Source organism: Prosopis cineraria, unplaced genomic scaffold (genome assembly GCF_029017545.1).
Source record: "Prosopis cineraria cultivar Desert tree isolate PC_DT_omini unplaced genomic scaffold, ASM2901754v1 PC3, whole genome shotgun sequence".
NCBI classification, from domain to species: Eukaryota; Viridiplantae; Streptophyta; class Magnoliopsida; order Fabales; family Fabaceae; genus Prosopis; species Prosopis cineraria.
The window spans coordinates 13536593-13555028 of record NW_026555334.1 but is presented as its reverse complement, the minus strand read 5'-3'; the positions used below and the strand labels follow the sequence as shown (position 1 = coordinate 13555028).

At 33.5% G+C, this 18436-nt stretch overlaps 1 protein-coding gene across 1 annotated transcript; it reads right to left on the bottom strand.

Moving 5' to 3' along the window:
* Window positions 1–1798: 1798 nt before the first annotated feature.
* On the bottom strand, window positions 1799–9164 carry LOC129306256 (receptor-like protein 4). Its single transcript, XM_054946732.1, has 9 exons — window positions 8881–9164; window positions 6802–7857; window positions 6017–6164; window positions 5427–5498; window positions 5074–5145; window positions 3136–3207; window positions 2966–3043; window positions 2649–2830; window positions 1799–2254 (listed from the first exon to the last, which is right to left on the bottom strand). The coding sequence occupies exons 1-9, from the start codon at window positions 8948–8950 to the stop codon at window positions 2130–2132; spliced, it is 1875 nt and encodes a 624-aa protein (XP_054802707.1). The 5' UTR covers window positions 8951–9164; the 3' UTR covers window positions 1799–2129.
* Window positions 9165–18436: the final 9272 nt, after the last annotated feature.

Genomic DNA, 18436 nt, shown 5'->3' with positions numbered 1-18436 from the left:
ATATTTATTTTAGAGTGAAATGCTCTATTAAATAAGAGTAAATATAAAACGATTGTGTTACTTTAAAATAAGTTATTATTTTTGTTAGAGTGTGATTCGGTTAAAAATATCTTATATTTTTTAACGGAATAAATATTAGTTTTGAATCCATAGAGTGAAAGAGGAACAGGAGAAGAGGAAGAAAAAGAGATAGACAAATACTCTCTCAGTTTAAAAATATAAAGTATTTTTAACCAAATTTACTTTTTAATAAAATAATTAATTATCTTCAAACTAATCCTATACTTTTATATTTATTCCCATTCAATAAGGTATTTTATCTTAAAATATCTATAAAGTAATTTATTCAATAAATTTTTTTTAAAAAAGTAATGATTACATCTTGATAACTAAAAATACTTTACATATTTGAATATCTAACTTTTTAAAACATATATTATATTTTTAATGAAGAGAGTAACAATCACCGAGATAAAAATGAGAGGTTGTGGTGCAAAGTTTGTTAAAGAGAAGATGAGTTATAGTTCAATCTAAAACTTTGTGTTTACAATATTTGAAAGAGTGAAGATGACACTGGGATAATTAAAATTTGAAATAATAGGTAGTAAGAAGGGATTGAAATTTTAGAATAATTTAAGTATTATGATTTTTTTATTCAACATTTTATTTCAAACCCCTTAATTCTTATTGTACCAAAAAAAATTCCTTAATTCTTATTTTTTAGTAATTTTATCTTTTTAAATTTTTCTATATTTTTATTAAAATCATTTATATAATTTTAAATAATTTTGACCTTTTACATGTTCAATTTGTTGTTTAATTTTTTTTAACAAATCAAATTGGTATATGAAGGTTTTATTATTAGTTAAACAAGTGCCTGAGCTGTCTTTCGAATTTCAACTCCTGTGCATGTAGAAAATTAAAATTAGATCATATACTTCTAAAGTAAGTGGCCAAATTAAATTTTGCTATTAGTGGAATATATATATCATTTATGTCTCCCCAAAAAAATAAATAAATTATGCCCCTACTAGTCTTGGATCCTAAATCCTTCACTGAATAAGGTGGCGATCAACATGGCATTTAAGTTTTTAAATCATATATAGACACACATACATACAGACCTGTTCTCAATTTTATCAAATGGTTGACAATTTCTTTAAGTTGGTCAAAACAATCTTTAATACTTGCTATGTGAGTTAAGTAGTAAATATAATATTTCTTGATCAAATGAATGTCAATATCGTCATGTATAGTACATATATAATAAAATATCCTTGTGCAATGCGTAGAACAATTCTAATAAAATATATAACAAGTTAAATCATCCTCAATACGAAAAAAAAAATTGGCTTATATATTAGTGCATGCTACCAATGATTTCCCCCCCTCAAGTGATGCAGTTTGTATAAAAAACCATTTTTCTTTTAATATCGCCTTTGAAAAATATGGACATGTCTAATTTTACAAGAATCATAAGAATCCAATTCGAACAACTTAATTACCAGTCTACGTTTTTTTTGGGGTAAATAACTGAATGCCACTCTACGTTTTGTGAAGCTAGATAAAAGCTTCAACTCGGGGGCCTAAGGTACTGGTACATATATTATCAGTCAATGCTGATGTGAACTCTCATTTATGGGCTTCAGAACATTCCAAGATTACATTGGGGCTGAAAAAGAAAATCGATTTTAGGGAATGAAAAATGCGAGAAGAGTTGTCTCTAGGGAACCAAATCATTAAATAATTCAAAGAGATTATAATGCACTCGGTTCGCACATGTTAACATAACTTGCAGAACATAACTTGCAGATCTTTCTAAACTGTGGAACATAGGAATTCTATTTTCAATTGATCTATAGAGAGATACAACATCCTCAAGGTTTATTCCTTTACTAAAAGTTCAAAAACATCAAAGAAACTGTCAACGGGAGCACAGCAATGTACAGAACTTTCGGATTTACAAAGCTTGTAGAAGTGATCCCCTTTGCAGAAGAAACACAGAATGGGCGACAGCTACACCAAAAGATCATATTATCTGCCATTGAAGCCACCAAATGAGAGGGAGGTTGTTCAGATTGTGATATAGCAACTGAAGGCAGAGAAGAATAGGACTTTGTTGGGATTTGTTATGATGAAAGCAAGATAGGGCCAGTCTCAGCAGCGTTGCGGCCATTGCCATAACTATTATGCCTGTTCATCTGGATGTCACGGGATGACTGCGTCCTTGATTTTGCATATGGTGCAGCCCTTGCTGCAAGACAAAATCACAGATACAATATCAGTTTTTCATTCGAACATAAACTTGATTTCTTAATACTTCTTTTGTCCCCAGATTGGAGCTTCAAAATAGCAGATTAGCGTGTCTGAAGGTTAAAAATTCTCTCTAGTTAGGTATCCTGGGAAATCAGTACTATAAGCCAAGGGTCGAAGGTCATAAATTTGAAAAGTTTCCATGGTGCTAGGTCTGCACATTGTCTATAGTGATACCGTGATGAATATGGAGTTATGTTAGAAACCGTGGCGGTTTCAGCATTTCAATACATCCATACAGTGAAACACGATGCTGTAAAAATGGTAGAAGCTCTTAAATCATAGGGGATGAACCAAATATGGACGATGTTTTGATAATTGAACGACACCCTTACCTGCAATTTGCTGACATCGGAGGATATTTTGCCGTCTTTTCCACCAGCAAACTGAACAGGTTACAAGAAGTAGAAGTGCTATAGAAGCACCCAGTCCGATGCCAATTATAGCGCCGACAGAAAGGTGAGATCCGCAGGTAGGCAATCCAGGGATACCACACAGGCCAGCATTATCAGTAAAACTGCAGCCATGTACAAACAAGTGTGGTAGCGCAGATTTAAAATCATTATCATCCAGTGAGGGAAAAAAAAACATGGAATAAATTGCATAAACATATTTGAAGCTTCTAAGTGAGTTTAAACCATTGACAACATACTTGAAGCTAGCTCTGTGCAGAAGTCTTCCTCCGAGAGTTGCAGGGACCCTTCCAGACAGCAAATTGCCATTAAGATTCCTGCATGAAGGCATATTAATACAAATTCTACATCGTTTTTCCTTTTTTTTTAAAAGAAAATTGTGATATATTTAAACACAAGATGATTATACAGTCTCTGCAGCGATTTCAACTGTCCAAGGCTTTCCGGGATGGATCCATTGAAGAAGTTGTAGGAAAGGTCCCTGCATAAGCACATCACGTTCAAAAATGGCATTAACATGGAAGCACAAGGCACACAATCATGGAGTGAAATAGATCACTCCTTTCAATAACCAAATGGTGAAGGCTAACTTCAACTGGTTCTTGGAAAAAGCATGAAGAAAAAACTGAGTTTTCTATTTTCCCATCATTGAGATATTGAAGCATGTTGAGCATTCTTAAACATTCCACCAGGTTCTTTCAACCTAAAGAAAGCATCTTCTACCAGGATCAACAAATGAATCCTTGCAAATCAAGAGATGTTAACCTCCATCACCAACCTTTAACGAGATCATTTAAGATAAATGACTCAAATTTGTCTTCTAATTTTTATGTAATGCCCAACCCTTAATTAACAATCAGATCCATGTAAACCCCATGGATAATTCGCAATACAAAAATCCAACTCTTCAGTTTGGCTCATAACTACTGTCAATAGTAGTTGTTGTTACAAACACATTGCACCATGTATTTCCTCTTTTCTTATCATGCTGGGAGGTCTTCATAGAGTAGATTTGGAAAGGCCACAAATGCTCTAGCAAACTCAGGAAACTGTTTAACAAGCTCATCTTGTGTGCGGGTATATCTTGTCCCTTAGATCTTGCTAATGTTTCAAATGGCATGCATGCTTTAGCTAAAACTTAATTCATGAAGCAGAACTGAAAACGGGATTGAAGATAAGAATCACATATTGCACAGCAACTTCTCCTTTCTGACAAACTGGATATATCCCAACAAAAAAAAAAAAAGAAAAATCCTTGTATTTGTTTATTTATTTTGCTGAAATATCTACCATATTTTTCTTGGTACATTATTAAAATGAACTATGAAACAGTGGTAGTGGCTCAGAAACTGAATGGAAAACAAACTCTGGTTTATTCACTCAAAAATTAGCTGCTTATTATACTGAAACTGTGCCCTATTTTATACTGTCATGGCCAAACGAAAACAGAAAGATTAAAACAGAGGCTACACAGGTTACAAAAGGGTTTTGAATGCTATTAAACGTGGGATGTTTCTAAGACGTGAATACAGCATTCATGCTTCCGCTTCTGCAGCTCTTGTTTCTGTTTCAGGTAGAAGTTTCACTAGTCTGCTTAACATGGACAGAGTTAAGCAAAACTAGTCACCACATTGTGAACTTGCAGTAATAAAAGTAAGAATAAGCACCTGTATGAATTCCTTTGATGAACAACTACATGCACAACAAATATTTTATAGTGCGGCGGTCCACATAGGAAAGACGACTGTTATGTCATACTAGCGGATAAGTAGTGATATTAGCATCAAGGAATAAAGAAAATTAATCATTAGTAACTAGCTAGGGGGCGGGGCAACTGGTTAATGACTTAGGAGGAGCAAGTTCTGGCTGCAACTAACCAACTACCTTGTGTGATAAGAGGAAGTGTTTTGGTAAGTCTCTGAAAGATGATTAATAATCAATAAGCTCGCCAAATGAATTTAGCATACTGCATACCACTGTAACAATGGCCAAAGGCTACCATACCGAATCAACTATTACTGTTTCCCAGTCTCTGGATTTTAACGAAATTTATAACCCCTAAATTTCTGAATCCATCATGTAATTGCAGCTTAAATTTGAGACATAAGTACGGATAGTAAGGGAATAATTTAGAAATTGGTATAGAAAAAAGTCACATTATCTAATACCATAAAAAGAGAGATGTTGGACGGCAAATAAGAAATATGCTGAATCATTATTAGAGCATCATTATTTACTTCATAAATTCATCAGTCACGACAACTCAATCTTCAGTCAGTGTATCAATTACTGAGTTCCTAGTAGAGATTCAAAACAGTGGAAAGAATTTTATAATAGATGCACTTACAGTACTTGCAGTTTCCCTGTTGCTCCAAGTGAGGATGGGATGGCCCCTCGAATGCTGTTTCCACTCAGGTTTCTGCAATGAACATGCAAACAAACATAACCTATAGGCAAAGAAACCTGCTGGCTGTTTCTATTCCTTAACAATGAGGAGTTAAAATTACGGATAATAAATAAGGCTTTACAAATTATTCAACCACTGATATTGGTTACTTATTTTATTCAATCACGGCCTCCATATTTTATCATCAACAATGAATCATACGTAATATAGGCATACACGCATTTACATAGAAATTAAGACACAATGTTTCCATGTGAATTACTGAGGAAATCAGCAAAATATCAAGGACTCACAAGATTTGCAGGTTACGCAGTCCAGATATGTCATTTGGCAAGAAACCCTTCAGACCCTGGCTGTCAAGACCTCTGTCCATCAGAAGAGCAAGTACCAACAAAATCAAGATATTGGCATTAAATAATCAAAATGACTTAACACCTTAGTGGTAACGATCTCTTTTCAAGGTAAAATATGGAATTTTAGGTTAGTTTCAAAATCAAAGAAGGACAAAAGGAATTTGAGAATGCGGAAATGTTAATTAATTAGTGCAAGTGGATAAAAACACATAAAAATTTAAAATAAATTAGATTTTGAATACTATTTTTCACTACATGTGCATAATCTACTTCAATCCATTTAAAAGCTCTCATGCTGAAGAATTGATATTTGGCCATCATGCAACTAGAAATAAAAGATAGCATCATGAGAAAGCAAAAACAACAAAATAGTTGTAGAGGAGGAATATCAATTAAATGCTGAAATGCAGTCAGATTGTCAAGAACCACTTCACGACAAAAGCTTAAGCTGTTAGGAAGTCCAAGGATAGGTTTTAATACTATCTCTAAAACTGACGTAAAATAAAAGCCTAAACAAATGAGAAACGTACAGTCCATCAATGACCCATTTGCCACTTTTTCTGTCTAATTGACAATCTGCTCCAGTCCATGGATGTTGCTGAGGAACACATGGATCACCATTCCACCCAAACCTGGGAGGAAGCGCCAAGGCCTTCTTCAATGATTGTAAAGCCCTAACTAGAGTAAAGTGATAGTAATCAATTTTCAAAGCTTACATAGATTTTAGATTACCAGAATAATATTCACTGCTATTAATGGTAAGTGAAAACAAAAGAAAGTTATAACAGCAATTAGAAAATGAAAAGTGAGACAAACGACCAAATAACAACACTCCTAAAAGTAGCAAATATGAACGCAGTACAGGGGCTAAACCAGTTTATTGTGGTTCTCTTTGAAACAATATACCCAAATAATAGATAATCATGAATTGGGCCGTCTAATAGGAAAATGAAAAGCCACAAACTGTATTGTTCTGTATCAATAACATATTCCATAAGCTTGCATGCATTGCAGGCATTCTGCAGGCATTTAAGTTATCTGACAAACTGAAGTAAGCTTTTTTCAGTCATATAATAAATTCCATATATCATAAGGATCAATATCCATCATGACAGAATTGTAACTCGGAACATAATTTTAAAATACAACTGAGACAAACACCAGGAAACATTGCTATCTCTATGATATATTAAAGGCAAACAAAAGAAAAAAAAAAGTACCCATTCGCCAAAAGCAAAAAAGAAAAAAAAAGAGCACCTTGATTCTGGGGAAAAAATGTTAGTATATATTACAAAGCAAGGGTCAGCATATGTACCTTCCTCTGATAATGTTTTTGACTCAGCCATTATAATCTCAAATATCTCAATGGCATTGATGATGGCAAGACTACCTTCTTTTGGCTTCAAGGTTATTGTCAAAGTCCTCCCATTAACAGTAACAGTTGTATTAAGCACAAGGGCAGTATATCGATTACCACTCAATTCTATAATATCAATATCTTCAAAAACAGTATCACCATTTATCATGATGTCAAACACTCTTTGCCCTGCACTCGTCACTGAATTATCAATCTCTGCAAAATGTAACCAAATGGAGTAGTTTCGGTTGGAATCCACATCCATTGTATATGTTAATTCAGGCTGACTATCAGTACTAACAACTGCTGAGCGATAAAGAGTTTCTGGATAAAAGTTTGGAGGAAGTGAAGCCTCTTTGACCCTATTTTCAACAGATCTTGGTCTATCTGAATTCCGACCAAAACTTTTTATGTGGTCCCAAAATCTGTCCCCTCCCCAAGGATCCCCTCCATAATCTATGCCAAATTTTGACTGTCCAAAACCACAGCTCAGTCTTTTGACTGTTCTAAGTATTATCCCTTGACCCCACTGTGGGCCAAAATAATAGGCTTTGTCATCAATTTGGAGAATCTCAATTGATAGGACTGCTGGGTCACCATGACCTGTGCTATGGAAACATATAGAGACAGTTCCATCTGTAAGAAAAAGAAGTGCTTCAGCAAATACTCGATCAACCTGATTTGTCCAGCCTGATTTTAAAGAATATATTTGGGTGCCGTCAATTGAGATGTCAAACAGTGGTTCACTGGTAGCTCTAGATGTTACAACAATTCCAAAGAAGATCCTGACTGAATAGTGCCCCTTTGGAACTCTATGAATATTGTAACAATTTGAAGGGCCTTCAGACAAGGGGAACGAGCGGAGAGTTTTAAGAGGAGGACTAATGTAATTTGGACGAGATGCATTGCCAGGTACGCCACCTGTATATCCAAAATCCTTATACCAGAGGGTACTGGTTGGTCTTGTTTGAACATTTTGACGAGCCCCGCAGCTTATGCGCATAGCAAATGGTGCTGCAAATAACCAACTAAATTAGAGAGGAGACAAAGGGAAGAACAACATTCTAAGGAATAAGAACGAAAATTCTTATTGTCTGATATGTGCAAGCAATCATTCGGGTTCACTGAAACATAGATAACGAAGAGAATAACATTAGACAACTAGAAAACTATCCCTTAATCAATATGAATTTTTTAGATTGCCAACGATGGGTGGCAAATGAGAAATGTGATCAAATCCCTGAGATGATCAAATTATACGTAGCAGTTTGTGCCTTACACGTGCCAGAATTCATGACGAAAAAGCACAGTGAACTCTAGAAACGTGACAAGGTACCAATTATCCCCCAGAATACTGATTTAAAAGTTCTAATGACTGGGAAAATCAAATTCTAAAGAAAAGAGTTCGCAATTGATCCTCCATTTTTTACATGCTGACTTCTTTACAATTAATATTCTCAAGGTCAAAGCATTGAACATCGGAGCAACTTGAATTAGTCAAATAACACTCAAGACAACGCATTAATCAAAATATCATTGACTTCTTACGTTCATCAGACAACAGCAACCAAGTTCTTTTTTTAAGGGTGTTTTTTTTTTGGGGGGGGGGGGGGGGAACAGTCGGTCTATTCTTCTTTTTGAAAGGATTTACTGATTTAGATTCAGTGTAAGAGCATAGGCAGAAAGAATTTCTCAGATGCCAATTGGAATTAAATGGCTGGACACCATTCAAAATCGAATCAAAACCAAGTGAAAATAGAGATGAAGGGAGAGAATACGGCACATATTCCAATTTCAGCTCAAGCACTGCATTACCAAGTCACTCACTTGAGCTATGATGAATAAGAACTCTAGGAGATCCACCTCACATCAAAATGGAATCCAGTCGCCTTTAAGGATCACAGTTACCCGAACCACAACCCGTGACGTGGAGCGGAAACATAGAATTCCGAACACAAAACCTCAAGCATCGCCGCCTTGAAGTGTTTCTACATGTTCGAATAAACAATAAAGAAAAGAAGGGCAACCGAAGCTTACCTCGTCGCGCTAGACACGAAGTTAAAGCGAAGCAGAGGATAAGCATCCATGGCAGAAGAAATCTAAGCATTGTGGAAAGTAAATTCCTGCTTCTCTATCTCGTCCTTTTTTTACTTCATATCTGCACTTCCTCCTTGCCTTTCTGCACACACAGAGTGAGAGAGAGAGGGAGGGAGAGAGAGAGTGGTGCTTGCTTAAATGCTTGGCCGTGTCTGAACTTCGCAGGTTTTATCACACCGTTGAGAATTTACTCGAGTACTAACCTTTACGCAATTAGTTGTCTCGTGACTCCTTAAGGAGCCTCATCGCCGCTGGTGGAGTGTCAACTGTCCATTGTTGTGATTATTGCCATAAAAGATGCAATCTTTTAATGATAAATTTGTGCAGGTCTACATCGGTATCGTTTACCGGTCCTACTTGCTGATTGTTTGGGTTATGAGATGACATAGCATGAGAATGAACACTAAAAATTGGGAAGATCACAATTTAATATTCCATCCTATAAAAAAATATATAAGACATTTTTAATTAAATATTAAAAATATAAAGTATATTTAATTTTTTAAGATAAAATTATTTTATTTTTTAAAGAATACCCATAATAAGTATTCCCTCCATTTCTATTTATAAGAAAAAAATACCACTTCTTGCTTTTTTTTTATAAGTAAAATCACATATTTCAATAAGCATTTATTACACATTTTTTAAATCATTTCTATATTAACAAAAATAATTAATACATGCATATGTTGAATAACATAGGGTGTTTTAGTTTAATTTTTTTTATTTATAAACATAATTATTATGGTTAATTAATTTTTTTAAATTGTGTGATACATTTTTTCCTCTTATATATAGAAACGGAGAGAGTAAATCACTTTATATTTACTTTAAATTAAAAAAATTCTATTAAATAAGGATAAATATAAAAAGATGATGTTAATTTAAAAATAATCAACTACTTTATTGATTATGAAATTTGGTTAAAAATATTTTATATTTTTTAAAAAAGGAGAGCAACAGTTGGTTTGCTGAGAAAGTTTCTAATAACAATTTCAAATGAAATTCTTAGACTTATATTTAAAACATGAATACTTAATTTATACTCTGTCTAGTCCAATTTATAAGCTCGAGAGAAAATAATTTTTTGATCATACTTATAAATTATATTATTATTTTTTTATTACAATTTTTTTACACTCTATTAAATATTGATGAGAAAAAATATATTATTAAATTATGTATATTTAATTGAAAGAAAGTTAAAAATTTATTAAATTTTTAGATAGAGTTAACAAGTTTTAAATTTTTTTATTTATGAAATATATTAAAAATAATTTATAAATAGAATTAGAGCAATAATTGAAATTTGTAAACTTAAAATAGTCTGAATTTTTTATTTTTATTGATTTCACATAAAAATTTTAGTGTCCAATTCATTAAATTGATATTATGGATCTAATAATCATTCTCTATAAAAAAAAATCTTGTTATTTTATTGTAATTAATGTTTTTAAATCTTTCCAACAATATAATATCATTTAAAATAGGATGGTGAGTATTAAAGCGTGGGTTTCTATGCGTTATTTTCTTTATGTGGTAATAATATAGAATGGTATTATTTTTATTAGCATGTTATTTTTATTTTTCTTAAAAATAAAAATGATATTTGTATAATTTCAATAAAAATTGATTCATGTCACGATAATTCATTTCTTATTTTATTATTTTTGCATGAAAAATTGAATATGTAAAATCATGAAAAAGATTTTGTATCACAACTTCATTGATTTTTATATTAAAATACCTCATGTTACGAGATCATTTTTTACCTTAAATTTATAAATTGAAAACGACATGTACTCGTGATTCTACATCTAAAACGAGTGAAATCTATATTTGTGGATGCCAAATCAAGTCTCAATCTTTATTATTGATTATTATCTTTAAAAGCTGGTCGGTTGATTACGAGCGTGCGTCACTATATCTCTATCTAATGTCCTCAAAAGAGAATCTGGCAACCAAAAAAAAAAAAAAAATCCTAAACAGGGCGGAGATAATTTATTAAAAAAATTACACCTAGGGTGGTGGAGATAATTTTTTAAGTAGTCTTAAAAAATTTAAAAATTACAATCATGTATCTTGGAAACCTAAATGCAATTTAAAATTGAGATATAAAGATAATATTACCATTGTTAAAAATACATTACATCAATCAAGTATTTTATAACTAATTTATTAGTAATTTATAATTATTACTTTAATTTTTTAATTATAACTTCATATATTTAATAGTTAAATTAATTATGTATTACAAGTTTAATATTAATTATATATAACTAACTCATTAGTAATTTATAACTATTACTTTAACATTTTACAAGTGTAATTTCATATAGAAAAAACATAACTTTAGGTCATTGCACTTTACTTGCGTTTTGCTATTGGTCGCTACACTTTTTTTGATATTTTTAAGTTCTTATGCTTTTGTTTTTTAGTATTCTAAATCCCTCCTAGATCCTTATACTTTGATTATGGATAGATCTAAAACATTGAAAAATAAAAGTATAGTTATCTAAAATATAAAAAAAAGTGCAGGGATCAATAATAAAATACGAGTAAAGTATAAAAATCTAAAATTATATTTTCTTTTTCACATATCTAATAGTTAAATTAATCACGTGTTACTAACAAAATTTAATACTAGCTATTTATAACTATTTTATCAATAATTTATAACTGTTAGTCTAAATTTTTATAATTGTACCTCCACATATTTAATGATTAAACTAATCATGTATTATAAGTAAGGGAAGTATTGTCTTTATACTCTATTTTTAAATTATACTCAAGTCTCAAGAGATTTGACCGTTATTTCTAAATTTTATGAGATTTTTTCTAAATAAATTTACTTCATGAGACTTATAAATAATTTTTTTAATTTATTTCTATAAATGAACAAACAACAACAACAACAAGCCTTTATCCCACTAGGTGGGGTCGGCTACATGGATTGCAAGACGCCATTGTGCTCTATCATTTATCAAGCTTTAAGAATATTATTAATTAAGAGATCGCGTTCAACAACTTCAAGAGTGTTCTCTTAGGCCTTCTCTACCTCTCTTAATCGGACTCAAAGTTATATGTTCCACTCTTCTCACTGGTGCCTCCCTTGGTCTTCTTTGTACATGCCCAAACCATCTCAACCGATTTTCTACCATTTTTTCCTCAATAGGTGCCACCCTCACTTTTTCGCGTACGTGCTCATTTCGAATTTTATCTTTACGTGTATGTCCGCACATCCATCGTAACATTCTCATCTCTGCTACTCCAACTTTATGCTCTTGCTGTCCCGTTAGAGCCCAGCATTCACTACTATATAACATTGCCGGTCTGATAGCAGTGCGATAAAACTTTCCTTTAAGTTTATTAGGCACCTTACGGTCACAAATAACTCCTTTAGCTTTTCTCCAATTAAACCACCCAGCTTGAATTCTATGTGAAATATCTCCACTGATTTCGCCATCATTTTGAATAATGGCTCCCAAATATCTAAACTTTTCCACTTGAGGTATAATTTGATCTCCCAATTTCACTTCCAAATTATTGTCGAATAGTCCTTTACCAAATTTACAATATAAATATTCCGTCTTACTTCTACTCAGACGAAAACCTTTCGACTCCAATGTCCTCCTCCATAACTCAAGTTTGCAATTAACCTCTTCTCTTGTCTCTGCTATAAGAACTATATCATCCGCGAAGAGCATACATTTCGGGATTTCCTCTTGAATATGTTCCGTCAAAACATTTAAAATCAAGTTGAACAAATAAGGACTCAGAGATGATCCCTGATGTAGTCCAATCTTTATAGAAAAATCCTTTGTTTGACCACTAGGCGTTCTTATACTAGTTTTTACCCCCTCATACATATCTTGTATGGCTTTAATATAAGCAATCCGTACTCCCTTTTTTTCCAACGCTTTCCAAAGCACTTCTCTTGGTATACGGTCATAAGCTTTTTCCAAATCAATAAAAACCATGTGTAGATCTTTATCTTTACAACGATACTTTTCCATTAATCCCCTTAGTAGATAAATCGCCTCTGTAGTTGATCTACCTGGCATAAAACCAAATTGATTCTCAGAAATACTTGTCTCCAATCTCAACCTGTGCTCAATTACTTTCTCCCACAATTTCATTGTGTGGCTCATGAGTTTAATCCCTCTATAGTTAGTACAATTCTGAATATCTCCTTTATTTTTATAAATAGGAATTAATGTACTTCTCCTCCACTCATCAGGCATTTTCTTGGACCGTAAAATCACATTAAATAACTTAGTTAACCATCTCACCCCTTCTTCACCTAAACATTTCCACGCTTCGATAGATATACAATCAGGTCCGTTGGCTCTACCATTTGCCATTTTCTTAAGAGCTTCCTTTACCTCCTTATCACGTATTATTCGATAGAATGACAAATTTTGTTCTCCTTCACCAGTTACTAAATCCTCCAAGTTACTAGATGAATCCTCTCCATCATTGAAAAGTTTAGAAAAGTAAGTCTCCCATCTATTTTTAATTTTATCATCTGTAACTAAAATTCTTCCCTCTTCATCCTTAATACACCTTACCTGTTCTAGATCTCTTGATTTTCTTTCCCTACTCTTGGCAATCTTATAAATATTTTGCTCTCCTTCCTTCGTCTCAAGGTTCTTATAAAATTCTTCAAAAGCTTTAGAACGAGCTTCACCCACAGCTCTCTTAGTTTCCTTCTTAGCCATACGGTACCTCTCCCAATTTTCCTCATTGTTACACAAATGTATGGCTTTAAAACAGTTCTTCTTATACTTGATTTTGTCCTGTACACTATTATTCCACCACCAAGACTCCTTATCTCTCGGACCAGAACCTTTCGATTCTCCCAAAACTACTTTTGCAACCTCCCGTATCTTTTTAGCCATATCCTCCCATATGATGTTAGCACTTCCCTGAGATTCCCAAATTCCTTTATCCAAAAGATTTCGCTTGAAAATATCTTGCTTCTCACCTTTTAATTGCCACCACCTAATCCTTGGTGTTACTACTTGTCGACGTTTTTGGATTTTACTCATAATACACACATCAAGGACTAGGACCCTATGTTGTGTCGTTACAGCATCTCCGGGGATCACCTTACAATTTTTACAAAGTCTTCTATCTGTGTTCCTAACCAAAAGAAAATCAATCTGTGACCTTGAGGCTCCACTTTTGTAAGTGATGAGATGCTCATCTCTCTTCTTGAAACAAGTGTTGGCAATCTTAAAATCATACGCCAATGAGAAATCAAGAAGAGTTTGTCCTTCATTGTTTAGCTCTCCAAAACCAAAACCACCATGCACCCTCGCATACTGACCAGCTTCCCTCCAACATGCCCATTAAAGTCTCCTCTAATAAAAATCTTTTCACTCTGTGGTATGTGTCGAATCAACCCCTCCAGATCCTCCCAAAATAATTCCTTAAGACTGGCTTCTGTCCCGACTTGCGGCGCATAAGCGCTAACAATATTAACAGTCTCACGTCCAATTATCATTTTTAAGGAAATAATTCTGTCTCCAATTCTGCTAACTTCTACAACGTTCTTCTTCCACTCCTTATCTATAATGATGCCTACTCCATTGCGTGCACTTACTTTTCCTGTATACCAAAGTTTGAAACCTTGAATATCCTTAGCTTCTTCTCCACGCCATTTTGTTTCTTGCAGGCAAAGGATATTGATTTTCCTTTGAATCATAACCCCTACAACCTCTAAGATTTACAATTTAATGTCCCAACATTCCAAGTACCAAATCTAATTTTGCTCTTATGGACTAACTTCTTTAGCCGCGTGCGTCCAGAATGACGCGGTAGCCCTTGCTCATTTAACACTACATCCGGGCGCCGATGCAGCGGCTCTAACTCACTTATCACTGTACTCGAGCCATGCAGCGCGTTACTTACGGGCAACGACCTAGCATTAACATTATAACGTCTATTGTCCATGTTCATGATAGATTCAACAAAGTTTTACATTGGCTGTTGATGGCCTAACACAACCCTCCTCCTTTACCCGGGCTTGGGACCGGCTATAAACATAGGCGGAGTTATTTCTATAAATGAACGGCAAGAAAAAAATTGATCAGCATGACAAAATAATAAACAATTAAAATTTGATTCATTTAATGTCGGGGACAAAAACAAAATAATAATAATAATAATAATAATAATAATAATAATAATAATAATAATAATAATAATCTGGGATGCTAGTAACAAAAAATAGCAAAGCGTTTTATTTAAAAAAATTACATTTTTTTATTAAAAAAATTATACAACTAATAAGAGTATAGCAAGAATGATCAAATGCAGGACTATCGAGCCTAGCAAACCCATAATGACCTAACAAGGGGCTTTAGATCAAAAGGAGTTGAATTGGGCTAATACACTTTTTGGTGCATTGAAATAGAAACATTTTGGTCATTTCATCTTCTTAAGGTCTCATATATCTAAATAAATAGTTATCTACCAAAAAAATATATAATATAAAATATAAGTAAAGTTAATAAAATTAATATTTCTTATTAATTATTAATAATATTAATATTTAACATAAAAAAGAAATCTAATAAAAAATATATCGAGTAAAAATATATACAAATATATACAACAAACATATACAAAAGCTGCTGCCTGTAAAGTATGAAAAGAAATCAAATTTGAATTTCAAGTAATAGATATTTTGTAGTTTGTAATAGTAATTATAGTTTGTTATTCACAAATTAATTTAAAGAATTTAATACTAAAAGTAATCCACTCAAAATGGATTTTACAATACTTAGGGCAAGAGAATGAGCGGGCAATTCGTTGGAGGGTCTTCACAGTTAGCTGTAGGGATGTCGAAGGCAAAACTGGATGCTCTTGATTGGAACTATAAGAAGGTTAGGAATAATGGTGCAAATTTCATTAGGAACTTCTCTCTCTTGCCATAAAGGGAGGAATGGATGGAGGAAGAATTATCAGGAAGAAGAAGATGCCTTCCTCTAAGGATGCATTTGTGAAAAAATTGCCGCATTCTTGGTGTGATTTTAAGTTTGTGGAGGATGAGGAGGGTAGAAGAGATGGTGCAACCATTGGATTTGAGGGTGTGTTAGAATCGACAAGGGGCATTACTCTAGATTTTTCTAATCCTTGATGCCTGAACTTTTCATTTGATGAGATAGAGAAAGAAAGGTTTTTAAAACCTTTTGTTAAGATGTTGATTGTGAAAGTGCTCGGGAGAGGAGTATAATTGACTTGCTTGTGAAGAATTTGGACAAAGGTGCAACACATTTGAGTATGTGATTTGGTTAATGGTTTCTTTTTGGTAAAGTTTCAGTGCCAAGGGGATCTTGATGATGTTCTAACTAGGGGTCTATGGATCTATTAGGATTGTTATTTGAGTGTATGAGATAGAGGGATGATTTTGATTCGGCAACATATGTGATTGATCGTGTTGCAGCTTGGGTCACGTAACTTGATCTTCTAACGACTCATTATGATAAGAAGTTTCTATCAAACCTTAGCAATGCTATTTGAAAGGCTATAAAGGTGGATTTGCCAACAGCTTTACATAGGAGAGGTAAATCTGCTTGTCTTTGTGTTGAATTAGACTTAACCAAGCCATTACTTCTTGTGTATAGTTTTGAGGAAAGGTCAAGGTTATTGAATATAAATATATGAGTTTGCTATGCTTATGTTGTGGAAGTTATGGGCATGTAAGGGAATCATGTGAGGAATTCATTAAAAAGAAAGGGAGGAGATGAATGAATAGGATAACCAGGAGGCTCTAGTTGAGAGTGTTGAGGGACAATTTGAGGCTATTGAGAAAAAAAGTCCTTGGTGTGTTGCACAAAGGCCATAGAGGAAGAAACTTGTTAGGGGCCGAAGGTAGAAGTTGGTGGTTGTAATCGGTTTGCAGCTCTTGGCAGCTTAGCAAATAAGAATAATGGTGGTAGGGCTTTGAAAGATATTTCAAATGTATCCAAATATGGCTATGGAAGGAAAGCTAGGTCGATATCTTAAACAAAAAAGGGACACATGGTTAATAAAGATGTGAATTACAGGGGTATGAGTGAATCTTGAAAAGTAGTGCTAATAATGCAGGGAGCTTGCGGTGCTTGAATAGGGGTAAGTGTAACATCTTAAAGTTTTAATCCCTAGATTACTAAAGAAATTAATTAAGTTTAATTATAGAAATTGAGTTTTGGTATGGTGTGTGGCCGAAGAGGTCTAATAAATGTATTCAATTGTGTTTTTAGCCTAGTTTTGGGTTTGAAGTGAAGTCGGGTCACTTGGGCATTAAAAGGAGGTGAAAAATGTGAAAGAATGTCTTTGAATCACATGCTGCAGCGTCTAGCAAATTTACCATAGCGCACATATGACAACTGAAGTAGGAGGGCCTTTTCATGGCAAGTGCTGTGTAATCTCCCTGAGGTTAAATCACAAATTAACTTTAATAACATAATTATTGAAGGTGTTAAAGAGAATTTTACACAAATTATTTCATAGGAATCCTAATTTGCCATTTCAAATGCCAAACATAAAATTTAAGGACTCTAAATCAGAGTTTTAAAAATAAAGCAAAAGCTTGCAAATCAATTGAGATCTGAATAATGAGTTTTAGAATTGAAAAACCATTTCTATATAGAAAATGACACGTGCACTGTGGCTTATAGCTTGTGTGCCATGGTGTGTCTTCTCTGTGCCATGCACCGCATTGCAATGCATGAAATTTGACAGATCAGTGCTGTCATTTGAAAGCATAGGGAGTGAACTTCCAACATGTTCCAAATCTCTGTCCGACGTCCGATTGAGGTAGTTTCAGTGTCTACACGGAGCTTTCTCCTAGCTCTAGCTAATGACACTAGTTTCATACTTAAATTTATTTTTTATAAAAAGTTGGATACCAAAACCTATTTCTACCATATTTTCACAAAATCTCCCAAATGGGGTGTTCCAACTTAACCACACGTGCCAATAGCCTACATCAACCATCCGACCACACTTAATGGACTCTTACGGACTCGTGCAACACACCACACACAATCAAAAACACTTATTTCACAAAATCACCACTCAATCCCAATTTTCTCAAAACATAGAGGTAGAGGAAAAGTTGCACAAAATCAACCATTTTATTCATATTTCTCAAAAATATATATGTTCCTACTTGCACAAGTATTTTGACCCTATCTACTAGTTCACAACAAATATTCACTAACCCAAGGCTTAAAATATACTAGTTAAACATAAAATCATGCAAGTAGTGCACCAATCATAACACTTAATCTTAGTTGGCAAAGGCATTAACAAATACACATGTAAAAAGCAAAAGAAAGTCATATAGAGGATTTACTCCACCAATCCTAAGCCTCAGTATGTTTTTCCCGACTTAGATTCGATGAGCTAGGTCTTGAAAATAATCAGAATTGAGAGGTGAGTACAACTACTCAGTAACCAAGTTTCACTTAACCTTTACAGTTACATATTAATTGTAAATAGA